Below are 27,731 nucleotides of genomic sequence, written 5' to 3' on the forward strand. Positions count from 1 at the left end.
ATGAACGTTCTACAGAAAGAGCATGTGCCGATGAATGACATGAGTTGTTTCTTCGTCAAGGGTTTTGGCATGTTAACAATAGCTTCTACTCTCTTATCAGACAGGGATTTGCCATCTTTGGTGACGACATGACCCAGAAACGTGACAGTTTGTTGTGCAAACTGTAGTTTGCTGAGGCTTACTTTATGGCCCTGACGAGCCAGATGTCTCAGCAAAGCGATCGTATTTGTTTCACATTGCTCTTGTGTGGGACTGGCAATTAGTAGATCATCAACATACTGCAAGAGAGCTGAACCCGGAGTGATGGTGAGTGGTTCAAGACTGTTCCCGAGAGCCTGATTGTATAATGATGGAGACTCACAGTAGCCTTGACATAGGCATGTGAACGTGTAGGCCTTGTTTTCAAAATTAAAAGCGAACCAGTACTGGCTGTCCTTGTGGACAGGAACACTAAAAAAGGCGTTGGATAAATCTACAACCGAAAACAACACTGCATTAGGCGGAATTTGGGAAAGCAGTGTGTATGGGTTGGGAACAATAGGCGATCGAAAAATTACAGCATCATTTACAGCCTTCAAATCCTGCACAAACCGCCACTCAGTAGGTTGACCTTTGTCTCTGATCTTCTTAACTGGGAACAGTGGAGTGAGGACCGGTGAATCAGGGCAGGGGACAATTACACCAGCCTGCAAAAAGGATTCAAAAACAGGACGTATCCCCTCCACTGCTTCCTGTCTGAGTGGATATTGTTGTTTACATGGTATATAATCAGATTTTGGAGTGATTTTGACTGGATCACAGTTCCTGATGAGGCCCACATCATATTTGTCTTTTGCCTACAGTGTTTCAGGCAGATCTGAAAGCAAAGGAGAAATATCAGAGGGGCTGGACAACATTGCATAAGAATGAAGGGGATTTTCAGTCACAACAAATGAGCGTATGGCTGGAAAACAGTAGGTTTGAGACATTTTTAGATCAAATGCACTCAGACTGGGTGAATACGTCAGGCGTGGTTGTGGGTTGCTAATCAATGGCAGCCTGGCATGATCTGACAAATGGGCCTAATTTTGCCACTGGTCATCATGGGACTTTGAGAGCGGGATGTGAGGGCTGGAATTCGAGACGCAAAACAGTGCCATTTGCTGGTCAGTGAGTGAGACGGCAGCTGCACTTCTTGAACCAGATCAAAAAACATTGGACACTTTCAGAGAATCATCAGAAACAGGCAAAAACAGAGATTCATAAACAAGATCTGCTGTGTCTGTCACATGTGAGGTGCAATGCAATGAATCAGTGTGCATGAAATCAGAAAAAGGGGTGACAAGAGAGTGTGACGTGGAGAGCAGATCAGTGGAGGCATTTATAGGAAGTTGCCACTGATATGCAAACAGCTGCTCATGTGTGGTCTGTGACATTGTGAATGTAGGTGAAGAAGAATTGTGTGAACCGTCACTCCATCAGAGGAGGATACTAAGTTGTGGCCTAACACAATCATCAAATCTCTTCCTAATAGATTAATTGGGAAACAGAGAGACAACAGAAAACCATGTTCAATCTTTATGGGATGTTGTTGATGTTTGTCAAACTGAGCGGCGCATTTGAGAGGTTTTGTGAAGTTTTCTTTTACAGTGACACCGCTGGCACCTTGAGAGAATATAAAGCGACCACTCATCTCAGGAGATGTGGGCAAATCTAAAGTCCTAACCACAGAATAACCTGCACCAGAGTCAACCATGAAATTAAGTTTGTGACCGTTAACACACATTTCGAGTTGAGGCATTTTCTTAAAAGCATCACTATTGTACTTAACATAAGTACCACAAAGTTGTGTGTGATCTGCTGTTTGTGTGTGTGTGGGGTTAGTAATGCAAGCTTTTTTGCAGTGGCTTCTGTGTGTGTGTATGTGTGCTTCACTTCCCTTTCTCTGATCCTCTGCGGGTTGATTGGTCGTCTCCTCTCCGTCTGCCATCTCCTCCCCTTTTCTATTTCAGTCGGCAGTGAAAGGTCCTGTCTCTCCCACCTCTCGCCGCTGGGGGCCCAGTGTCCTTTTTCTCTGCAGATCATCTTTGGGAATTCAAATTTGTAGAGAGAAGCCTCTCCCACGGCCACGTCCGCGACTGCGCCCCTCTCTTCCTGGTTCAGTGAAGTTGGCTCTGTTAGCAGTGTTATCTTGTCTGTTTGGCCTTGAAAGGGTAGACACGGCCTGCATCATGGTTAGCTGTCCTTTCTGGAGCTGTTGTTCCTTTTTTTGTTTTTCTCTGTCTTTGGTTTCGTTGTGTTGGCGTTCAGCATGTTCAGCATGACGTCTGATCTCTGTCAAGCGAGCATGCTCAAGCCCGATGCAGGTGTGACCTACGTCTGCCCGTAGTGGGGGGAGCAGACCATTCAGGAAGGCCTGTTTAAGATGTGTTTCATAAGCCCCTGGCTCATTGCCAAGGTCGTCCTGTATGGGGATGCCGCTGTGTTGATTAAACAGGACAGTCAGACGTGTGAGGAAATCTCCTACGGTTTCGCCTGGTTGTTGTTTTCACCCCGTTATTTTGGACATGTCATTTTTGTTAGGGAAGACGGTCTTCAGGCCGTTGAGGAGTGTGTTGAGAGCGTTGACGTATGCTGCATTACCAGCATCCTCCCAGTCTGGTGAAGTCAGACGGAGGTCACCTCCACAGTGCTGACGTATTTTTGCAAAGTCAGTGGGGCCTAATTTCTTCATTAGAAGTCTTCTGATTTCAGACACTGTTGGCATGACTTCACGGCAAAATGTTTCAAACTGGAAGGCAAATGCTGTGCCAGAGTTCCATGGGTCTGGGAGGTGATTCAGTGCTTCGGTCATGTCTGCGTCAGTCCAGGGGTGGTAGACGAGGGCTGGGCCGGTTGGTCCCATGATGTTTATCATAGGAGCAGTTATCACTTCTCCCTGCTGTTGACTGTGTATTTGCAATGAATCGGAGCCCGGAGATGAGGAAGAGGTGACGTTATCATTCAGTCCTCCAGTTGCCCCGTCTCCATAGACTGGCAGAGCGGCGGGTGGAGGCTGGGATGGGCCTGAGCGTTGATCGGTGGAGTCTGGTATCTGTACATCATATGGAGGGGGGTTTTGTCGTTGGGGAGGAGGGAGGCAGACGTCGAGGAGAGGCCCTTTGCACCCTGTAAGGGGAGGATAAAGAGATGTATATGATTTATTTTCAACTTTTTCCTTTTCTACATTCTTTTCCACATTTTTTTCCACATTCTTAGTTTCCTTCATGTCAACCTTAGCCATCTGTTTAAACGTTTTTTTCCTGTCTCTACACTCTGCCTCTTTTTCCAACACTTTTTATTGTCTTTCAACATTGCGACCTTGACCTTTTTCTTGCTTTTTAACTCTTCTTCTCTCTTGAGGAGTTTCTCTCTTAAAAGTTTAATTTTTTCGAAACTGAATGACCCTTTATGAAGAAAAACCAAAGTCTCTGGACCATACTGGAAAATATGGCACACTTTCCTATTCGTGCCTTGCAACCACAGAGTCCACAATAGGACCCTCTGGGCTTTGGGGTCCTTGACTCCCCTTGTTACCCATCCTATCTGGTCTATGAAATTGGCTTATCAACAATTTTCATAACCTTATTAATTAGCTGTGTGAAAATGGACTCATCAACAGTTTTCACAACACTCTAATTTAAGACATGGACGTCTCCACGAATCCTTGTTTCTTTCGCGGCTAAACAGGAGAAAGCCTTCAACTAGGATGATTGCCACAAGATGGGTCAGATTAACACTTATAATCCACAATAATCCAGAGATAATGACTAATACACCTGTTACAAATGAAACCCTTTAAATATATTATTTCTAATGTTTGATTTTGTATTCGAGAAATCACCTAAACAGTCACTAAAATCAGTCAAGGATGACCAAAGAGTGGTCTTTTGATCCCGGTGAAGAAGGTCCGGAGCCCCAGTTTTTTCGGCCCTCTCTTCTCTTCAATGTTGTAGGTAGAGGCAGAAGATTTCTCTCCTGGGTGATCAGCCACCGAAGGCTTCTCGGGTCCAGACGATCTTTCAAGGGATCCTGTTCGTGACGCCAAAATTGTGATGGAAATTCATCTTGAGATTTGAAATAATGAAATCAGACTGGAGTTGCCATTGAGTCTTTGAAAAAGATATGAAATCCTCCTCAGTGCCTATCTGCTGTGTCCGTCCGCTGTAGCAAACTCCCAGTTTGCCAAGGCCACAGTAGTGAGACACCTGGTCTGTTGAATTTTCCCTACAGTACCTTATAAACCCGCTTGAGCACTCCGCTCCCAGAATTCAAGCCTACTTGTCGTCCCTAAAGTCTCTAAAAGTAGAGTAGGAGCCAGAGCTTTTAGCCATCAAGCCCCTCGGCTGTGGAATAATCTACCACTTTCAGTTCGGGAGGCAGACACCAGTGTTAATTTTGGCAGCTATTTTTGATTTAGTCTTAGTCTTAGTCTTTTGACGAAAATGCATTTTAGTTTTAGTCACATTTAGTCATTTTTATTTTCTTAGTTTTAGTCGACGAAAAATAATTCCATTTTAGTCTAGTTTTAGTCACATTTAATAGCCAAATTAAACTCCTTTTCTATAAAAACATATAGCTGCAGCCTAATAGCTTAAAAATATATATTTAGTTTCAAATGTGAAAACAAAAAGGGAGAGCAGGTCAGAGTGGGGGCGAACACAGAAACTGCAGCTCGGTAGAAACCAACTGCAGCTTCTGCTCTGATCGAGAAGCTGAGGCGCTGATCTCTGATCAGCTGAGACTAGAGAAACTCTGTGTTTTCACTGTTTCCATAGTTAAGAAGCAGTGAGTCACTGAGAGGCTTCTTCACGTGTACTAGCTCTGATCTTGTGTCTCTGAGCGAGTGAGCGGGGCGGGGGGCGGAGCCTCGGGACCTGTGCGCTATCTGGGAGCGCACAGACACACACACACACAGACACACAGACTCACTCGCCCGCTCCTGATACTTTATGACGGCCTGATACGATGATGTTAAAAAAATTATGGTGACTTAGTCAACCACCAACATTTTCGTCTGGTCTCGTCAACGAAAGTTAAAAATAGATTTAGTCATAGTTTTTATTTTCAAAGATCCGTTTTCGTAATGTCTTCGTCTCGTCCTCGTCATGGAAAAAGGGTCGTTAACGAATAAATTTCGTCATCGTTTTCGTCGTTTACATCCCATGGGCCCACCACCTGTGGGAAGACCCGTTGGGGTCGGGTGCGCAGCCACATGGGTGGCAGCGAAGATCAGGGGTCTCGACGGACCAGACCCGAGCGGCAGAAGCTGGCTCTGGGGACGTGGAACGTCACTTCGCTGTGGGGAAAGGAACCGGAGCTTGTGAGGGAGGTGGAGCGCTATCAGTTAGATCTGGTGGGGCTTACCTCCACGCACAGTCTCAGCTCTGGTACCGTACTCCTGGATAAGGGTTGGACTCTATTCTTCTCCGGAGTTGCCGAGGGCGTGAGGCGGCGGGCGGGTCAGGGGATACTCATAAATTCCCGGCTGAGCGCCGCGGTGTTGGAGTTTACCCCGGTAGACGAGAGGGTCGCCTCCCTGTGCCTAAGGGTTGTAGGGGGGAAAACTCTGACTGTTGTTTGTGCGTATGCACCAAACAGCAGCTCAGAGTACTCGGCCTTCTTGGAGACCCTGAATGGAGTCCTGTATGGGGCTCCAGTAGGGGACTCCGTAGTTCTGCTGGGTGATTTCAACGCCCACGTGGGCAACGATGGAGACACCTAGAGAGGCGTGGTGGGGAGGAACGGCCTCCCTGATCTAAACACGAGCGGTCGTTTGTTATTGGACTTCTGTGCTAGTCATGGATTATCCATAACAAACACCATGTTCGAACATAAGGGTGCTCATAAGTGTACCTGGTACCAGAGTACCCTAGGCCTCAGATCAATGATCGATTTTGTGATTGTGTCATCTGATCTGAGGCCGCATGTTTTGGACACTCGGGTAAAGAGAGGGGCGGAACTGTCAACCGACCACCATCTGGTTGTGAGTTGGACCAGGGAATGGGGGAAATTTCCGGATAGACCTGGTAAGCCCAAACGAGTAGTGCGGGTGAACTGGGAACGTCTGGAGGAGGCCCCCGTCCTAGGTATCTTCAACTCACACCTCCGGCGGAGTTTTTCTGGCATTCCTGTGGAGGTTGGGGGCATTGAGCCAGAGTGGGCGGTGTTCAAAGCCTCAATTGCTGAAGCTCCGGTGGCTAGCTGTGGCCTCAGGGTCTTAGGCTCCTCAAGGGGCGGTAACCCTCGGACACCGTGGTGGACACCGGTGGTCAGGGAAGCCGTCCGATTGAAGAAGGAGGCCTTCTTCGATATGATATCCTGGAGGACTCCGGACTCGGGTGCATGGTACCGACAGGCCCGAAGGGCTGCAGCTGCTGCCGTGTCGGAGGCTAAGCAGCGGGTGTGGGAGAAGTTCGGAGAGGCCATGGAGAAGGACTTTCAGTCCGCACCAAAGTGTTTCTGGAAGACTATCCGGCACCTCAGGAGGGGGAAACTGGGAACCATCCAAGCTGTGTACAGTAAGGATGGGACTCTGTTGACCTCAACTGAGGAGGTCGTCGGACGTTGGAAGGAACACTTTGAGGAACTCCTGAATCCGAATAACACGCCCTCTATGTTGGAGGCAGAGCTCGAGGTTGATGGTGTTTCGTCTTCAATTTCCCTGGTGGAGGTCACTGAGGTAGTCAAACATCTCCGCAGTGGCAAAGCCCCAGGGATTGATGAGATCCAGCCAGAAATGCTAAAGGCTCATGGTGTTGAGAGGCTGTCATGGTTGACACGCCTATTCAACATCGCGTGGGAGTCGGGTACAGTGCCAAAGGAGTGGCAAACCGGGGTGGTGGTTCCCCTGTTCAAAAAGGGGGACCAGAGAGTGTGTACCAATTACCGGGGTATCACACTTCTCAGCCTCCCTGGTAAAGTCTACTCCAAGGTGCTGGAAAGGAGGGTTCGGCCGATCGTCGAACCTCAGATTGAAGAGGAACAATGCGGTTTTCGCCCCGGACGTGGAACTACGGACCAGCTCTTCACTCTCGCAAGGATCCTGGAGGGGGCCTGGGAGTATGCCCATCCGGTCCACTTGTGTTTTGTGGATCTGGAGAAGGCGTATGACCGGGTCCCCCGGGAGAAACTGTGGGAGGTGCTGCGGGAGTATGGGGTAAGGGGGTCTCTCCTCAGGGCCATCCAATCTCTGTACTCCCAAAGCAAGAGCTGTGTTCGGGTCCTCGGCAGCCAGTCAGTTTCGTTCTCAGTGGGTGCTGGTCTCCGCCAGGGCTGCGCCTTGTCACCAATCCTGTTTGTGATATACATGGACAGGATATCGAGGCGTAGTCGTGGTGGGGAGGGGTTGCAGTTCGGTGGTCTGAGGATCTCGTCACTGCTTTTTGCAGATGACGTGGTCCTCATTGGATCATCGGCCTGTGACCTTCAGCAATCACTGGATCGGCTGGCGGCCGAGTGTGAAGCGGCTGGGATGAGGATCAGCACAGCTAAATCTGAGGCCATGACTCTTAGCAGGAAATCGATGGATTGCTTACTGCGGGTAGGAAATGAGTCCTTAGCCCAAGTGAAGGAGTTCAAGTACCTTGGGGTCTTGTTCGCGAGTGAGGGTACTATGGAGCGTGAGATTGGCCGGAGAATCGGAGCAGCGGGGGCGGTATTGCGTTCGCTTTACCGCACCGTTGTAACGAAAAGAGAGCTGAGCCGCAAGGCAAAGCTCTCGATCTACCGGTCGATCTTCGTTCCTATCCTCACCTATGGTCATGAGGGCTGGGTGATGACCGAAAGGACAAGATCGCGGGTACAAGCGGCCGAGATGAGTTTTCTCAGAAGGGTGGCTGGCGTCTCCCTTAGGGATAGGGTGAGAAGCTCAGTCATCCGTGAGGAACTCGGATTAGAGCCGCTGCTCCTTTACTTAGAAAGGAGTCAGCTGAGGTGGTTCGGGCATCTGGTAAGGATGCCCACTGGGCGCCTCCCTTGGGAGGTTTTTCAGGCACGTCCAGTGGGGAGGAGACCTCGGGGAAGACCCAGGACTAGGTGGAGAGATTATATCTCAACACTGGCCTGGGAACGCCTCGGGATCCCCCCGTCAGAGCTGGTCAATGTGGCCCGGGAAAGGGAAGTCTGGGGCCCCCTGCTTGAGCTGCTCCCCCCGCGACCCGACCCCGGATAAGCGGATGACGATGAGTTTTCGTCAACAAAATTAACACTGGCAGACACCATCTTTTCGTATTAAAGTAGGCTCAAAACCTTCCTTTTTGATAAAGCTCATAGTTAGAGCTAATAAGTGCGCCAGAACGTTACTTGTTCTATTTTATGACACATGACACACAGAGCTTCTCTTTCCAGCTTCTCCTTCCTCTTCTCCATCCCTATCCCCCATCCCCGGAATCCCTTTGCTTCATCACCCGCAGATCCAGGGCCTCTTGTGGCCGCACCATGGATTGCGGTTTGTGGATCGCGCAACAGGGGTTGCGGTGTTGGATCCAGTGTGGCGGATTCTGAGTCATGTGGGCTGATCGTGGTGCTGGTGGCAGACCCTGTGTCGCGTTGGCATTGGGCACGGGCGATGGACCAGGGCCGCGGTGGTGGCTTGTGATGGGTCCTGGTGGGCGGCGGTGCACGGTGACTGAGGACTGGAGAGGCGTCTGGTCTGGATGGTGGATCGTGGTCTGGATGGTTGCTGAGCATGGACTGTGCTTGCAGCGGGACTGCTTGGCATGTCATGTTGGGGTTGTCCTTCGCGATGTCTACCCTCATCAAATGCTGCTAGAGACTTTGATTATTGATGATGTTCTCCTACACGTGGCATCTATTGCACTTCTGTCCGTCCTGGGAGAGGGATCCCTCACATGTGGCTCTCTCTGAGGTTTCTACGTATTTTTACCCTAAAAAAAAGGTTTTTAGTAGTTTTTCCTTACTCTTGCTGAGGGTTAAGGACAGAGGATGTCACACCCTGTTAAAGCCCTATGAGATGAATTGTAATTTGTGAATATGGGCTAAACAAATAAAATTTGATGTGTAGCCACACCTTAAAGGCCGGTCTGTGAAAATATTGTCTGAAATACAACCGGTCCGTAGGGGAAAAAAAAGTTGGGGACCGCTGGTTTAGGCAACAACAGCACTTTGAAGAATAATACCCCTTAATATTATTTGTATTCTATGTCTTTGAAAGAGGGATTTCTTGATTTTGATACGGATTGTTCCTTTCTGTTATTAGCAACATTGGGTTTACTGCTGCTTCACATTATTTGCCAATGTAGCAGCCATTTTGTGTGAGTCTAATCAAATTGTGGCTTGTTGATTATTACCTACCACCCTTATCTATAAATGACAGAAAACTACTGTTTATACCCCTTAAGATGATGCAGTGTGCGTTAAAAAAATAACAAATTTGCACCTTAAATTCATGAATTGAATTGTTTATCCAGGATAGTATTTTACCATTGTGAACTTTTTTTTGTATATAACAAGACATGGATCTTTCTCCAACCTTAACCAAGAGCTGTGAGTCCAAATAGAGCAGTGGTTCCCAAACTTTTTACAGTTCCGTACCCCTTCATACATTCAATCTCCAGCTACGTACCCACAGCAAATAATCACCACGGCACAGTCTAATGAGACGAGTGTGCTTGAGAGGATGCACGTAATTCTGCAATGTCTGGCTGAATTGGAGAAAGTCTTAATCTTAAATCGTCTTCTACACACAGTCTATGCCTGTATTTAGTTTTCATGCTCGTCAGAGCTGAGAACCTACTCTCACATAAATATGTGGTGGCAAATGGCATCAAAGTGATTGAATTAAATTTTAATGGATCCACTTGTTGCAACTTCAATGAGGCTCTCCTGTTCAGATGCCGGTAAGGAAGCAGGCACAGCAGAAAAGGGATAACGAATCCAACTGTCCGACTCGTCAGTTTCGGGGAAGTACCTGCGCAGTTGTGCAGCTAGCTCACTAAGGTGCTTTGTAATGTTGCGTTTGACACTGTCTGTCACACAAAAAATCATGCAACGGCGGAAACACCTCTATTTTGTTGTTGTTGTTCATGCAGTCTTCCCAGAGCTTCGACTTCTTTATCGTAGCCTCAATTTTATCTCCTACATTGAATGCGGTTGCGGAAAGCCCCTGTAATCCGCGATAAAGTTCATGCAGATGAGAAAAAAATCAACCAGATAAGATAGTCGTTTAAAAAACTCGTCATTATGCAAATGGTCAGAGAGGTGTAACTTGTGGTCAATAAAGAACATTTTAAACTCATCTTTCAATTCAAAGAAACGCGTCAATACTTTGCCCCTTGACAACCAGCGCACGTCAGTGTGCAGTAAGAGCATTGTATGGTCGCTGCCCATTTCACTGCATACTGCAGTAAATATGCGTGAGTTCAGGGGGCCTGGCTTTAACAAAGTTCACCAATTTGACTGTAGTGTCCAAACGTCTTTCAAGCTGACAGGCATTCCCTTGGCAGCAAGAGCCTCTCTGTGGATGCTGCAGTGTATCCAAGTGGCGTCGGGAGCAACTCCGCAAACGGACCCTCAGTCCATGTGGAAGTGAACCCGGACAGAGCTGGGTCTGGATGAGGGGTTCCGGAAGTGAGGACGTGAAGACAGCCGGACTGAGAGGTCGAGAACCGTCAAATCCAGCTAGTTCTCAGCGGCTAGCTGCTGCTCTCTCAGCGGGCTAAAGAGTATAGCTACAGGCTGCTTCCTCGAGTTGCTAATATCCTCACTGTGCTGCGTTCCAGGCAACTCGGATATTCCGACCTACTTGAAGAAGAGCAGTGGACTACTCAGGCGCTCATGGAGACTTATAGCTTCTCAGTGTTGGCAGTGAACACAACAGAATTACGTCGATGACAAAAGTCTTAATGATCAATTAATCGATCGTCGATTAATTATGCCCATCCCTAGTTTTGACTAACTGTCACTAACCTACCTGTATCTATTTTTGGCAGTGTAATTATTTGGCTGAATATGGGTATACATGAGTATTTATGGCAATGCGTCTTGGCTATTCAGTCTATTTAATATTGCATGATTATTTATAGCTCTGTTATAGCTCTGTTTGAAAATGAAATTATTTCTTTGGGTAAGCTGTACTCTGTGGTGCTTCAGGACTTCAGAACATCTGGAACAGTATTGTAATTATGATTGTAGGTATAACTTTCTGTGAGATAGCCTGTGAATTAACGGTGCTAGCATAAAGGCTTTTGTAATAGTTGAAAAGTTCTGAAAGTGGTGGAGTATGTTATTAGAGGGCCTTTTTCAGGTCGTCCTCTCATCCCCTGATAGTAGAAGGCTATGGAATGATTACATTATCGGGTTTAAGGTGCTACTGGTGTAGTCAAGCGTTTTGTTGTCGTATTATATCAGGCCTTAGCTGAAAGAGGACAGAAGAGAGGGTCATTAACTCTGGACATCACACCCATTTATTTCCTGTTTCTTTCCACAACAACTCTTTTATCAATCAAATAACCAGAAAAATTAATACTTTGCACATTGTGTTTATGTAAAAAGAGGTTTCTTGTGTGATTTTTTTTCTTGCACAGCAAACTGATTTTACTTGCTCGTACAATCATCCTGTGCTACTTTGCTATTCTTTAAAAATGTCATACAAACCGCTACAGTGAAAAGGTTTATATAATGTAAATACTTAGCATTTCTTAATAAAAAAATAACTTAAACCAACTAACTAGACTTCGCACTACGGAACCCATGATTTATCGCCCTCAAATGCAGACTAAACAAGCAACGTATTCCAAGTGTTTTCTTCTCTGGCCAGTGTCTCGGCTACGAACCGTAGTTGGGAGCTCAGCTCACGGTTATTTTTGCACGCTGTCAGGCCGGTAACCAGCTGTCCGGACCACTCCGTGAATAAGGAGGAGGAGACGTTTCTTTACTTGGAATGCGGCCACTTTATTTCTTGGATATTCAGCAGGAGCAACACTCTCATCACCTCTAGGTGGCCGTTCACTTCTCGTTATACAGACACTTTTAGTGTCTTTTCCAACAAAACCCAGATGCATTATGTCACACACTACAAACTTTCCTTAAAGGGGCAGACCATACCTGCAACACAAGACAACAGCTCTCGGTCTAATATAAAAATGGCAAGTGAAAGCAGAGACGCAGACTCAGCGACTACGTCTTGTTGGAATATGTTTTTTGTGCATACCACAGGCCTCCTGTCGGCCTTCATGTGTGGTCAAAGCTTGAAACAAGCAAGCCGCATGTTCTGGAGTGAACTCAGTCTCCCAGAGTGCCACATGTTCCCTTTGTCTTAAGACAGTCAAGGAACCCTGTCTCCCAGGATGTAACAGGATGCTGCATTTTCTGTAGTCTGGGCAATGTCACACATAGGTGTGAAAAGTCACAATGCTCACCTCCTATTGGTCACTGTAGCCCAGGACTCGTGAGGTCATCAGGCCCCGCGAGAACATTAACCAATTAAAGTTATGATTTAATAATTTTTAATATTAATGTTTTATATTTTATTTTGATAACCAAATTTATTGAGTGCCTAAAGGCACACCATTCTATGGTAGCACTATTGCACAACAATCCGATGGACCTTATTATTATCTGAGGGATTTTTACACACTGTAAAGGCAAGGGTAGTAATAGATAAAGTTTTCTTTAAAAAACAAGTTAAGTCTTTCATTCTCACTTTCTACCTTAAAACTATGAAATGAACTGAACTACGAACTTGTTCAGAATTTAAATGGTGAACTATGAACTATTCATGTTTACTTGTATGGACTGAACTTTGAACTAGTTCATGAGGTGTGAACTTGCACAACACTGCTCATAAGTAGTTGCTGGTAGTGGGGGTTCCTTAAGATAGTCGAAAAATTAGACAGGTTATGAGCCATTTCTAACAAATTTGGTAATGAATATAATATTAATACCAGAATTCATTTTACAGCTTGGGTCATAAGAAAGGTGGTTGCACCTAGTCAAAGCATGGATTCACCCGAGGAGCAAACTTAAGCAAAACAATTCTCAATGTGCGGGCTGTAGTCCGGATCCGGACCAAGTTCTATACGGACGGGGAGAACTATTGTTAGATTTTGTAAGCGCATTTCTTAATTCACTTGTTGAGATGTTTATATGTAATGTATTTAACATAAAAAGAAAAGGTGAAACTCACCTACATCTTTTTTTTCTTCTAAAATTAAGCACTTTATTTTAAGATGCCCTTTTGACTTCATTCATGCATTAATACAACTACCATGCTACTTCAAAATATATGGCACTGAATTATAACACATGTTAGACATAAGTGTGTAGAGCATGGGGCTGACAACACATCCTTGTGGGGTCAAATGTTGCTCACAACGCTGTTTGATGTTATTTTTCCAATTCTGGCAGACTGTTAGAAGGACCAGTGAGGAAATCTGACAGGCAGTCACATAGTGTGGTGTTGAGTCCAAGGTTTAGCAGTTTGTTGAGCTTGTAGAAGACGATTGTATTAAAAGCGGAGCTGTCGTCAGCATCCTGATATATAAGCGTCTTTGTTTACCAGTTGGAAGGAAGCTACGTGAATGACCGCAGAGATGGTGTCTGAGGTGCTTCTATTTGGGCTGTAGGCCCTAATGGAAGCACCTCAAAACACTTGGCCTGATGTCATTTAGACAAGTCACAGGGCTCCTTTTGGGAACTGGGGTGATGGTGGTGGTGCTGAATCAGGTGGGGACCTTGCCTGTGAGAGGTACAGTTTGACGATGGAGGTGAGAACATCCGGCAGCTCCAGGCACATACCTCCCAGGGATGTTATGGCCTGCTGCCTTTGTCAGGGTTAATTCTCCTCAGGGCTTTATGTACATCAGCTGAATAGACAGTCAGTCAGGGGGGAGTTGTGTTGTGTGGGTGTGTGAGTGCCTCCCCTGTGTATTGCAGCTGGCGGTCTCGAGTGGGTGTATAATTGGTTGAGCTGTTCAGGCAGGGTGACGAAGAATTGGTGATCTGGGTGATGGTGGATAATACTGGTAGAGCTGCCACCCCATTGAGGCGAGGCCTCACCCGTAGTAGCTCATGTTCGATTCTGACCAATGGCCCTTCACAGCTTGGTCTATGTTCTCTCCAAATATTTTTTAGAATATTGATAATAATAATTTGGGTTACATTTCTCGAACCAAAACCGAAATTGCAGTCCAGACGTACACTGCTTCAGTTTCATCAACTGATGGATTTATTTCTAACAAAGTTTTCTTTGATCTTTGGTCTGATTTGACCATGTACGGTACTGAACATATCGTGTATTGGAATGTTGTTGGTATTTAAGTGGCACATACACTCCTCTTTTTGTTTACTTTACTGAGTTAATGATTTATGAAGATCTGCAGTAAAATAAGGACGCAATGTTTTGATGTATCGTTTTTTGTTGTTTGAGCTGCATTGAACCAAACTGTGGGGTAGTGGGACTGAGACAGACTTTGTCAATATACGGAGTGAACTCTGGACGTTTAGACTGTAGGAGACACACACACACATCTCTTTTCTATTATTTTTGTTAACGTAGTTTTATGTAAAGTCCAAATGTTGGTGTTTTGATAAAACACAGAATTTTTCTTCACACACACCCATTGCACCCTCTCTGAAGTAGATCTGCTAATCATTCATCAGCCCAGTCTATTTTTTGGACACTTTGTGTGACATTCCCAATGTTTTCTTTAGGGCTGCTCGATTATGGAAAAAATCATAATCACGATTATTTTGGACAATATCAAAATCACGATTATTCAAATGATTATTAATATGTGCCCTTATTCTGAAGTCTGTGCTTTATTTTTGTATCACTTCCGGTTCCGTTAAACACAGAGGACGGCTGCGTGTCTTATTCCTCCGTGAAACAAGGATATCGGTGCCCGGTTATTCAAACCCTTAATGATGGCAACCCCAATAGTCTCTGACCGACTGACCGAAACGGAGAAATGCGGGACCGGTCTGACCGGTCTCACCAGCGAGGCTGGGAGCGCGCTTGAGAATAGCAGTGCACAGCGCAGCCGCTACATGGTGTGCTGCTGCCCTCCCTGCTTTTCCACTCGCGCTGTTTTTTCCACCACCAGTCACCACACACACAACTCGCCTCTTTCACTTTACTGCTGCTCGAGATTGAGTGCCAGTCAGCTGCGCCGTTGAATGCTTTGGGGGAAGGACTGAATTGCGCATGCGCGTGTGTTTCGAAAAAAATCAAAATAATGGTTTCAACTCGATTATAGTAGTTTGGAGATTGTTTGATCCCATAATCGTAATCACGATTAAATTTCGATTAATCGAGCAGTAAGTTTTCTTACATTTGGCACACACACACACACACCCACACACTGGCCAAAATGTCCTCACTTTCCAAATATGTCCTCACTCCTTAAAGTCTATGTTCAAAATGGCCGTAAGAAATATATAAGTAAAAGTACACAAGCACACACATTTTAGAATGTCAGCAAGAAAAATGTATTGCTAATTAGTTTGGCGCTGAACTTGCAACCAGCTACTTTCACTGTGTGTAGATCCAGCCTTGATAGGCGGCTGCTTAAAGTTACTTTGCAATGTGGGTCAGCATTAAAAAGATTTCTGTAAATAGGTGAATATTCTGAAATATGCCACTTTAGTACAGGACATGAATGTAAATGTAAACTTAAAAGTACATAGTTAAAGTCAATATTATTTTACATTACAGGGTTGTGGCAATGTCTGATGCCACAGGAGTCTAAACCACAATGGAAAGAGACAAACCATTCGCTTTTCAGCATTCTTTATTAACTAAGCTCACAACAGTCAACTTAAATAAACCAGGACTTTGCAGATTTGCAGCTACGCTCAGGGTCTCTTATGAGGTCTCTCTCTCTCTCTGTGAGCTCAGCTGCTAACTTTTGAATCTAGGGAGAGTTGATTGGCCAACTAGTCTCAGCTTTGCCAATCCTCTCTCTGTGGTTCACCTGGAGGTGCTCACTGAGCCACTTCCACAAGGGTATGTAAGGTTGGTAGAATGAGGTGTGAAGCTACACTTACATTAAGTTATAGTTGTAGTTACAGTATACAGTAGCATTAGAATAAAGTATACTATACATAACTTTGGTTTACTGTATATTATTTTGTAATGTATATACATTTACATCCATATATGCAACGCTAAAATAATTAAATATTTTAAAACATACATTATTTTTACATTACATGTCATTTAGCTGATGCTTTTGTCCAAAGCGACTTACATTTTTAGAAAACTCAGCATTTATGAGGGGCCATTTTAGGGGAAACACAGAGCTTCTCTGGTCACATCTGCTCAGACATCAGCGGCTTCATGATCAGAGCAGAGGCTGCAGGTGGTTTGTAACGAGCTGGAGTTTCTGTTTCCTCCTTCTCCTCTCGGCTCGCTCCTTGTGCTCATTACAACACGAGACGTGACGCTCACAGTCAGGACTACTGACACCTAAATCATCCCAATAAACAATAACCTTAACTAACCCTCTGAACTTGAACTAGTTCATTTTAAGTGTGAACTGGCTGAACGCTGCAAACAGCTACTGGACACCAGCATTGAGAGGCTGTATTATTATTTCTGTATTTATTTATTTATTTCCATTTTTATTTATTCATTTATTTATTTATTTCTGTATTTATTTATACATTTATTTATTTATTTATTTTTACTTAAGTCATGTATGGTCCTCCATATTACTTCTCCTCTTCTTCAAAAGCATTTAAACTGCAATCCTCTACTGCACAATCTTACTCCCCACTTCCTCTTTCAGAGCACTCAACTGGGTAAACAGGGGGGTTCTCATGTTCTGCAGCAGCTGAATAGGGTTGGAGGAGGGGGATTCACAGAGTGTATGAAACACTGCTTCAATTTCTGCAGCCATTTTGCTGAATTATTTGATTGACATAGGTTGTGTGTGTGTTTAATAGAGATAAATTCCCCACATAATACAATTGTGTGGTTTGTCACTCCAGCCTGTAAGACAAACCTCACATAAACCTCCTCTCTCTAGTTGTGTTTAAACTAAACATTTTCTAAAACAAAGTCTCACCACAGGAGCTGCAGGTATTTGTTATTATCAGGGCAATTCAATGTTCTACCCTGCTTCATGTTCTAGAACATATTTTCCTGTATTGATTGTATAAGATGTCTTTGTTTAGACAAAATCGAGAATTGAGTTAATTTCTTCTTTCCTTTGCTTATTTATTAGCTTCTTAATTAAATTAATATTCCAAAGCATCATTAATGGTGGTTTTGCAATAACTTGTTTATCCCACTCTATTATTTTATGCTATTGAATACATATCCTCATATATTACACATAAGGTTACTGTTGCACTGATCATTAGAATGGTATTTGGACTATAGCTTATCAGAAAAATCACAGTATGCCTGACTAGTCACAAAAACAAAGATGTAGATGTTAGTTCCCTTTTACTCGATAAGCAAGTAGTTTTAAAACTTTGTAGCTTAGTCCTTCAGCTTTCTATAGAAGCCCATTTCCGCCACTGTGATGAAGAAAATCCTGTATATCATAATTATGACCTACTATCTCATAATTATGACTTAGTAACTCATTATTATGAGATAGTATCTCATTATACTATCTTACTATCTCATTATTATGAGATACTGACCGCAGCAGAGCAAGGAAGCCATGGTTGAGAGACCACGTTCAAACCATCCGCCTCTCCTGAATGCGGAATTGATTGCACCTTTGCGGTTCTGAGGTTTTCCTCAAAGTACCGATACTGTGTAGTTTTTGATTAATCCTGTGTCAAAGCCCCCCCCCCACAAAACAAGAATGATTTTCTTCTGCTATATTTGATGTAGGATAAAAGCTTTTTTACCATAAACTATTTATGAAATTGATTTTGTTGGAGTACTAGTAAGGTGCTTTACCTATACGAATTTGGTAAAGCACCACTTGTATGCCAAATGACGAGCATTATCCATATACTTAAGTTAGAGCTGTAGCTTCTCTTCTATAAGTCAGTAGATAAAGAATAAAATTTGCTCAATAACAGCAGATCCAAAGGGTTAACACAATGTTATGCATTCTGCATTACTTTGCCTCCCACCTGGCAGCAGTTTTTTCAAAGGCAAGATGTACTGACCCAGTAAAGCTGGCCGAGACAGCTCTGAGACACTATTAGTGCTGCTGATTGCCCTCCGCCCTAATCTGCCCATAATGAAGTTGATGCTGAGATGAAAGAAATCGGACAGTGTTTTGTTTTGGGATTCATCCTTTTCATCCTGGATGGCTGCTGAATTGCATTTTTTAATGCTGGCTTGAGCATTTGTCTTGAATGTTTTGGCTGAAGCTACACTAATAAAGTTAATTTTTTTTTCTTTTTGCCAGAGGGTAAGACTCTAAAAAAATTAACCATTTTGGACTAGACTTAAATATCGCTTTTCTAGTCTTGATGACCACTCACAGCACTTTATAGTACCATTTTTCGCCATCCTCCCATTCACATACACATATTTATTCAGTGCAACACTTTTCTGTAGGTTTCAGTATCTTGCCCAAGGACACTTGGAAAAGGAAATTAACTGTGGACCTTCTGGTTGGAGGACAACTGCTCTATCCCTGAGCTACAGCCGCCCAATCCCTTTTGCAGGAACTGTGTGCATGTGTATGTAATTATGTGCTGTTCTGACAATTAATAGATTTTGCTGTGCTTTTTGTAGTGTGTTATTGTCAACGAGCCCGGACATGGACTGTTGTTTCCCTACTCATTTCTCCATCCCTTGTGGTGGAAAGTAGCGAGTCATTCAAATACATGTGGCACTCCCATCGCCACAACATGGCTTTTAGTGGATCAGGCTTTACCCCAAATAGCCTAGATTGGGACATATTTGTGGCTTCTTACTTTCAGAAAACTTTTATTTCTGAAAAGGAGAACAGAAACACATCATTGACCTGTCTAACAGTTTCATAACCATATCTAGAGATATTATATGGTTTGGATACACAGGGCTGCAGTTGTCAGGATAGGTTGCAGCAGGCCATTTTGTTCTCTGCTTTTATTTTCTTTATTGCTTGTTTTGTTGTTGTTAAACTGCTCTTCCTAGCTATACAATTATTTTGTTCCCTTTGAAATAACCTCTGGTCTGACAGAAACTTGTAATTAAAAAATCTTTGTCCAGAGACCACACAGAAATTATGTCAGCCTTCAGTTTTGTTCCCTGGTAACTGTGGACACCTCCTCCCCTCCCTACTCTAATCAATCTCTGTAGTCGAATGGATAATTAGTATCCTTTCAGGCCAGGGAGTTGAAAAGTCAAGTCCTGGATTTGTGGAATGTCTTTTGTTGCTGTGACTCCCTGCCCCTGTGGCTAACAATTTTCTCTATTTCTCTGTCTCCTTCTATTTCAGGATTGAGTGACCATGGGATGGATGTGAATATGGGCCAGTGGGCAGGTATGCGAGCCCCTCTCCTCGGCCTGGCCCTGCTGCTGTTGCTTTTAAAACTACCACTCTCCTGCAGCCAGAGCACACAGGGGGCTCCTCAGGATGGACATAATTTTGGCTTTACTCACGCTGTCTACCATGCTACAGTCTATGAAAACTCAGCTGCACGCACCTTTGCCAACAGTAAAGTTAAAATGGGCATCCACCTGGCTCAGCACTCCTGGGAGGTCCGCTTCAGAATCACTTTAGGTGATGATGAAGGGCTTTTCAAAGCAGAGGAGTTTGTGCTTGGGGATTTCTGCTTCTTACGCATAAGGACTAAAGGTGGCAATGCAGCCATCTTAAACCGAGAGATTCAGGATAATTATGTTTTGACAGTGAAAGCCTCTGTCAAGGGAGAAGCTTTCCTTGAGACCTGGACTAAAGTCAGCATCCAAGTCTTGGATATGAATGACCTCCGACCCTTGTTCTCACCCACTACTTATTCAGTTACCATAGCGGAGAGCACACCTCTCAGGACGAGCATAGCACAAGTTACTGCCACAGATGCAGATATTGGCTCCAATGGGGAGTTTTACTATTTTTTCAAGGAGAGAATGGAATTGTTTGCTGTACACCCAACTAGTGGAGTGGTTTCTCTCAGTGGAAAGCTAAATGTTGATGATCAAAATCGGTACGACTTAGAAATTCTTGCAGTGGACCGCGGAATGAAGCTCTATGGAAATAATGGTGTCAGCAGCACAGCCAAGCTTTTTGTTCATGTAGAACGCGTGAATGAGCATGCCCCAGTGATGAATGTGGTCACCCACAGTCCCACATGGCTTGAAACAAAACCTGTATATGCCATAGTCACTGTTGAAGACCTAGATGAAGGTATAAATGGAGAAATAGACTCAGTGGATATTGTAAGCGGAGACCCCTCAGAGAAGTTTTTCATAGAAAGATGTGAGGAAGGAGAATTTGCAATAAAAGCCTCTGAGTCAGTACAATGGGAGATATATCCTTATGGATGTAACCTCACTTTGCAAGCTAAAGACAGGGGAGCCCCACAGAAGATCTCTGCTGTCAAGGTTGTCCACATTATCCTCAAGAAACGGCAAACAGGGGAAGCTCAGTTTGAAAAGGAGTTTTATGAAGTTTGTCTGAATGAAATTTCACCACCAGGAACAATTGTAGAAGTTGTTAAAATTAAACCAGAGCCTGATGATACAGAATATATCCTGGCACCTTCTCGAAATTCAGCTTTCTTTCAAATGAACGCCCTAACAGGTGTCATATCCACCACTACTTGGCTCACTCAGGGGACCCAAGATGTCATTAGTCTTGAGGTATTGGAAATAGGTAGTGAGCTTAAAGTTAAAGTGCGTGTGACAATTGAGGATGCCAATGATAACACACCAACATTTGATCAGTCTTCTTATGAGATTTTTGTGAATGAAAGTGTACAAGTTGGGACCGATGTATTAAAAGTTTTTGCAGTAGACGAGGATAAAGGAGAAAATGGATACATTACTTACAGTATTTCTAGCCTTCTGCCATTACCTTTCAAAATCAATCAGTTTTCTGGTATCATTAGAACCACTAAAGAGCTGGACTTTGAATCCTCACCTGAGAGCTTTGTGTTTGTGGTTAGAGCATCTGACTGGGGCTCGCCTTATAGGCGAGAAAGTGAAGTCAATGTATCAATCCACCTGGAAAATGTTAATGATAACAAGCCTTTGTTTGAGAATGTAGCATGCCAGGGGGTGATCTTGAGGGATTTTCCAGTGGAGGCAGTGATCACCACTATGTCAGCGATTGATATAGATGAGTTAGAGCTAGTGAAATATAAAATAATTTCAGGGAACGAACTGGGTTACTTTGACCTGAACCCAGATTCAGGGGTCCTTGCACTGCGACGTCCCCTTGTGACAGCTAGTCCAAAGAACAGCGTCTTCAATCTAAAAATAACAGCCACAGATGGTGAGAACTTTTCTGATCCTATGTTTGTTAACATATCTGTTGTTCAAGGAAAATCACCTCCAACAGGTTTTAACTGTGAAGAGACAAGGGTAGCCCAAAAGTTAGCAGAAAAGTTACTTAAAAAGTCCAAAGCTAGCACAAAGCCCAAAATTGAAGAAGGTTTTATTGACCTTTTCTCTGTCAATCGCCAAACACCCCGATTTGATAAAACTTTTCCTAGAGATATAGCTGTGCGGGAAGATCAGATGATTGGCTCGAGTGTTTTCAAGGTGAATGCCTACGATGGTGACACAGGTTTCAATGGTCAGATTCTTTACTCCATTTCAGATGGAAACACTGATAGCTGTTTTACCATTGACATGGAAACAGGCCTAATCAGTGTCTTTCTGCCCATAGATAGGGAAAAGAGAGATCGCTATCTCCTCAACTTAACAATCTTTGACCTTGGCCTGCCACGGAAAACTGCCTGGCGATTGCTTAGTGTCTACATAGAAGATGCTAATGATAATGCGCCTCAGTTTTTGCAAGAAGGAGGCTATACAATTGTCATACCTGAAAATACTCCCATAGGCACAGAAGTCATCCAGGTTGAGGCCACTGACAAAGATCTTGGACCCAATGGGGAAATTGTATATTCCGTTTTGACCATCACCACCCAGTTTAGTATAAACTCTACTAATGGGATAGTATATGTTGCCGGCCAACTAGACAGGGAGTTTACGTCTTCTTTTAATCTGAAAATTGAGGCCCGGGACAGGGCAGATAAAGGGAGTCAGAGGTTATCGGTCACAAGTTTAAAGATCATTTTGGAGGATGTGAATGACTGTCCCCCACAATTTATCCCCAATGTGTACAAAGCCAAGGCCCTGGAAGATCTTCCTGTCGGTACGGTTGTGGCATGGTTAGAGACATTGGATCCAGATCTGGGTTTGGGAGGCCAGGTCAGGTACTCTTTAGCCAATAACTATAATGGATGGTTTGAGGTAGACAGGGCCAGCGGGGCTATTCGGCTGACAAAAGAGCTTGACTATGAGATCCAACAGTTTTACAACCTTACTGTGAAGGCCAAAGATAAGGGAAGGCCTGTTTCTCTTCTCTCTGTCACATTCGTTGAGGTGGAAGTGGTAGATGTAAATGAAAACCTCTACGCTCCATACTTTTCCCAATTTGCCTTGACAGCATTAGTTAAAGAGAATGACCGCATTGGAACTACCCTACTCAGAGTCACCGCTAATGATGACGACACTGGCAGAGATGGAGAAATCCAGTATTCTATTCGTGATGGGAGTGGGCTTGGACGGTTTGCCATTGATGAAGAGACAGGTGAGTTTCATTTGAAAATTGTCCAATGTGTATTATGCCTTTAATCAGTATTGCCTGAAAAATTAGTGGGTATTACATTTTTTTTTTGACATGGGTAAATCTGAAAGGAAAGAGGATGAGGTAAAGAAGAATCCGTGGCTCTAAATTCAATAGTCATTAACTACTACCAGAAGGGGAGGCCTACCACTTTATTTCCCAACAAAACCAGCATTTTGGAAGGCTTTGAATATGGACCCAGAAGGTTATACAGAGGCTAAGAAAACAAATACTACCACTTACACGCTCACATTTACATACACTTGAAAATTCCTTTTAAAGTAGTAGCAACACATTGATAGTCAGAGTGTCAGGAGAAGAAAGGGGGAGAGCCGCGCGGGCGGGGGCTCTCTCCAATCAGCATTGGAGGAGAACACAGACCCTTGCAACGAAAAGTCAGTTGTGATTGGCTGGTAAGTCCCGGGGAAGACCCAGGACTAGGTGGAGAGATTATACTTCACCACTGGCCTGGGAACGCCTCGGGATCCCCCCGTCAGAGCTGGTCAATGTGGCCCGGGAAAGGGAAGTCTGGGGCCCCCTGCTTGAGCTGCTCCCCCCGCGACCCGCCCCCGGATAAGCGGATGACGATGAGTGAGTGAGAGTGGTAGATATGTGGCTATTGGTCACCCTGGGTCACTGCGGTACACACGTGGGTAAACCCCTTCCACACAATATTAATAATACATTTTTATATATAGTTGTTATTAATAATGTATATATTATTATTTATTGGTAAGCCTTTACCAAAAGCACTGCAGTTAATGAATATTATACATTCATTCATGTGATGCTTGATGTTATATGTTGAAGATATTGTACAGGGAAAAAAACCTGAACAAGGTATATGATGAGTCAAAGCTTTATTTACTCATAGCACACATATTGTACAACACAACAGGCCTAGCCAGTGAAAAACTAATCAGGTGAAGCTTGAAATGTATCTTTGCAGCCTCTTGCACATATGTTCTTTGTGGGACTCTGTCCGAATCTGCCCCAGTGTGTACAGCCGTGGCAAATAGTTTTGAGAATGACACAAATATACATTTTCACAAAGTCTGCTGTCTCAGTTTTTATGAAGGTAATTTGTATATACTCAAGAATTTTATGAAGAGTGATCAGATGAATTGCAATTAATCGCAAATTTCCTCTTTGCCAAGAAAATTCTCTTAATCCCCAAATAAACATTTCCACTGCATTTCAGCCGTGCCACAGAAATACTAGCTGACATCATGTCAGTGATTATCTTGTTAACACAGGGGAGAGTGTTGACAGGGACAAGTCTGGAGATAACTCTGTCATGCTGATTGAGACAAAATAGCAGGCTGGAAGCTTTAAAAAGAGGGTGGTTCTTGAAATTATTGTTCTTCCTCTGTTAACCATGGTTACCTGCAAGGAAACACATGCAGTCATCATTGCTTTGCACAAAAAGGGCTTCACAGGCAAGGATATTGTTGCTAGTGAGATTGCACCTAAATCTACGATTTATCTGATCATCAAGAACTTAAAGGATAGAGGTTCAAATGTTGTGAAAAAGGCTTCAGGGCGCCCAAGAAAGGCCAGTAAGGGCCAGGACCGTCTCCTAAAGTTGATTCAGCTGCGGGATCAGGGCACCACTAGAGCAGAGGTTGCTCCGGAATGGCAGCAGGCAGGTGTGAGTGCATCTGAACGCACAGTGAGGCGAAGACTTTTGGATGATGGCCTGGTTTCAAGAACGGCAGCAAAGAAGCCACTTCTCTCCAGGAAGAACATCAGGGACAGACTGATGTTCTGTCAAAGGTACATGGATTTGACTGTTGAGGACTGGGGTAAACAGTCCTTTTTTCTGAGGAATCCCCTTTCAGATTGTTTAGGGAATCTGGAAAAGTCTGGAGAAGAAAAGGTGAGCGCTACCATCAGTCCTGCGTCATGCCAAGAGTAAAGCATCCTGAGACCATTCATGTGTGGTGTGGCTTCTCAGCCAAGGAATTGGGCTCACTAACCCTATTGCTTAAGAACACAGCCATGAATAAGAATGGTACCAAAACATCCTCCGAGGGCAACTTCTCCCAACTATCCAATAACAGTTTGATGACGAAACGATGCCTTTTTCCAGCATGAGGGAGCACCTTGCCATAAGGCAAAAGTGATAACTAAGTGGCTCAGGGGAAAAAAACTAAGACATTTTGGGTCCATGGCCAGGAAACTCCACAGATTTTAATCCCATTGAGAACTTTGCGGGTGGACAAACAAAACCCCACAAAGTCCAAGCATTGATTATGCAAGAATAGGCTGCCCTCAGTCAGGATGTGGCCCAGAGGTGAATTGCTAGCATTCCATGGTGAATTGCAGAGGTCTTGAAAAGGAAGGGTCAACACTGCAAATATTGACTCTTTGCATAAACTTAATGTACTCATCGTAATCATCGTCATCCGCTTATCCGGGGTCGGGTCGCGGGGGGAGCAGCTCAAGCAGGGGGCCCCAGACTTCCCTTTCCCGGGCCACATTGACCAGCTCTGACGGGGGGATCCCGAGGCGTTCCCAGGCCAGTGTTGAGATATAATCTCTCCACCTAGTCCTGGGTCTTCCCCGAGGTCTCCTCCCCACTGGACGTGCCTGGAAAACCTCCCAGTGGGCATCCTTACCAGATGCCCGAACCACCTCAGCTGACTCCTTTCTAAGTAAAGGATCAGCGGCTCTAATCCGAGTTCCTCACGGATGACTGAGCTTCTCACCCTAACCCTAAGGGAGACGCCAGCCACCCTTCTGAGAAAACTCATCTCGGCCGCTTGTACCCGCGATCTCGTCCTTTCGGTCATCAACCAGCCCTCATGACCATAGGTGAGGATAGGAACGAAGATCGACCGGTAGATCGAGAGCTTTGCCTTGCGGCTCAGCTCTCTTTTCGTTACAACGGTGCGGTAAAGCGAACGCAATACCGCCCCCGCTGCTCCGATTCTCCGGCCAATCTCACGCTCCATAGTACCCTCACTCGCGAACAAGACCCCGAGGTACTTGAACTCCTTCACTTGGGCTAAGGACTCATTTCCTACCCGGAGTAAGCAATCAATCGGTTTCCTGCTAAGAGTCATGGCCTCAGATTTAGCGGTGCTGATCCTCATCCCAGCCGCTTCACACTCGGCCGCCAGCCGATCCAGTGAGTGCTGAAGGTCACAAGCCGATGATCCAATGAGGACCACATCATCCGCAAAAAGCAGTGACGAGATCCTCAGACCACCGAACTGCAACCCCTCCCCACCACAACTACGCCTCGATATCCTGTCCATGTATATCACAAACAGGATTGGTGACAAGGCGCAGCCCTGGCGGAGACCAGCACCCACTGAGAACGAAACTGACTGGCTGCCGAGGACCCGAACACAGCTCTCGCTTTGGGAGTACAGAGATTGGATGGCCCTGAGGAGAGACCCCCTTACCCCATACTCCCGCAGCACCTCCCACAGTTTCTCCCGGGGGACCCGGTCATACGCCTTCTCCAGATCCACAAAACACAAGTGGACCGGATGGGCATACTCCCAGGCCCCCTCCAGGATCCTTGCGAGAGTGAAGAGCTGGTCCGTAGTTCCACGTCCGGGGCGAAAACCGCATTGTTCCTCTTCAATCTGAGGTTCGACGATCGGCCGAACCCTCCTTTCCAGCACCTTGGAGTAGACTTTACCAGGGAGGCTGAGAAGTGTGATACCCCGGTAATTGGTACACACTCTCTGGTCCCCCTTTTTGAACAGGGGAACCACCACCCCGGTTTGCCACTCCTTTGGCACTGTACCCGACTCCCACGCGATGTTGAATAGGCGTGTCAACCATGACAGCCCCTCAACACCCAGAGCCTTTAGCATTTCTGGCTGGATCTCATCAATCCCTGGGGCTTTGTCACTGCGGAGATGTTTGACTACCTCAGTGACCTCCACCAGGGAAATTGACGACGAAACACCATCAACCTCAAGCTCTGCCTCCAACATAGAGGGCGTGTTATTCGGATTCAGGAGTTCCTCAAAGTGTTCCTTCCAACGTCCGACGACCTCCTCAGTTGAGGTCAACAGAGTCCCATCCTTACTGTACACAGCTTGGATGGTTCCCCGTTTCCCCCTCCTGAGGTGCCGGATAGTCTTCCAGAAACACTTTGGTGCCGACCGAAAGTCCTTCTCCATGGCCTCTCCGAACTTCTCCCACACCCGCTGCTTAGCCTCCGACACGGCAGCAGCTGCAGCCCTTCGGGCCTGTCGGTACCCTGCAACCGAGTCCGGAGTCCTCCAGGATATCATATCCCGGAAGGCCTCCTTCTTCAATCGGACGGCTTCCCTGACCACCGGTGTCCACCACGGTGTCCGAGGGTTACCGCCCCTTGAGGAGCCTAAGACCCTGAGGCCACAGCTAGCCACCGCAGCTTCAGCAATGGAGGCTTTGAACACCGCCCACTCCGGCTCAATGCCCCCAACCTTCACAGGAATGCCAGAAAAACTCCGCCGGAGGTGTGAGTTGAAGATACCTAGGACGGGGGCCTCCTCCAGACGTTCCCAGTTCACCCGCACTACTCGTTTGGGCTTACCAGGTCTATCCGGAAATTTCCCCCATTCCCTGATCCAACTCACAACCAGATGGTGGTCGGTTGACAGTTCCGCCCCTCTCTTTACCCCAGTGTCCAAAACATGTGGCCTCAGATCAGATGACACAATCACAAAATCGATCATTGATCTTCGGCCTAGGGTACTCTGGTACCAGGTACACTTATGAGCACCCTTATGTTCGAACATGGTGTTTGTTATGGATAATCCATGACTAGCACAGAAGGCCAATAACAAACGACCGCTCGGGTTTAGATCAGGGAGGCCGTTCCTCCCCACCACGCCTCTCCAGGTGTCTCCATCGTTGCCCACGTGGGCGTTGAAGTCACCCAGCAGAACTACGGAGTCCCCTACTGGAGCCCCATACAGGACTCCATTCAGGGTCTCCAAGAAGGCCGAGTACTCTGAACTGCTGTTTGGTGCATACGCACAAACA

At 45.3% G+C, this 27,731-nt stretch overlaps 1 protein-coding gene across 2 annotated transcripts in view; it reads left to right on the plus strand.

The window, feature by feature from the left end:
* The window catches only part of fat3a (FAT atypical cadherin 3a), a 148,016-nt gene that overhangs the window by 16,507 nt on the left and 103,778 nt on the right, over positions 1–27,731 (plus strand). The window contains exon 2 of one of the 2 annotated variants that reach the window (XM_062386145.1): positions 19,380–22,700. In XM_062386145.1, coding sequence (XP_062242129.1) covers positions 19,397–22,700 — 3,304 coding nt within the window. In that variant the 5' untranslated portion in view covers positions 19,380–19,396. Of the gene's footprint in view, positions 1–19,379; positions 22,701–27,731 lie in introns of those variants that run through there. The other variant, XM_062386146.1, reaches the window with a different exon arrangement.

Source organism: Platichthys flesus, chromosome 4 (assembly GCF_949316205.1).
Source record: "Platichthys flesus chromosome 4, fPlaFle2.1, whole genome shotgun sequence".
NCBI classification, from domain to species: Eukaryota; Metazoa; Chordata; class Actinopteri; order Pleuronectiformes; family Pleuronectidae; genus Platichthys; species Platichthys flesus.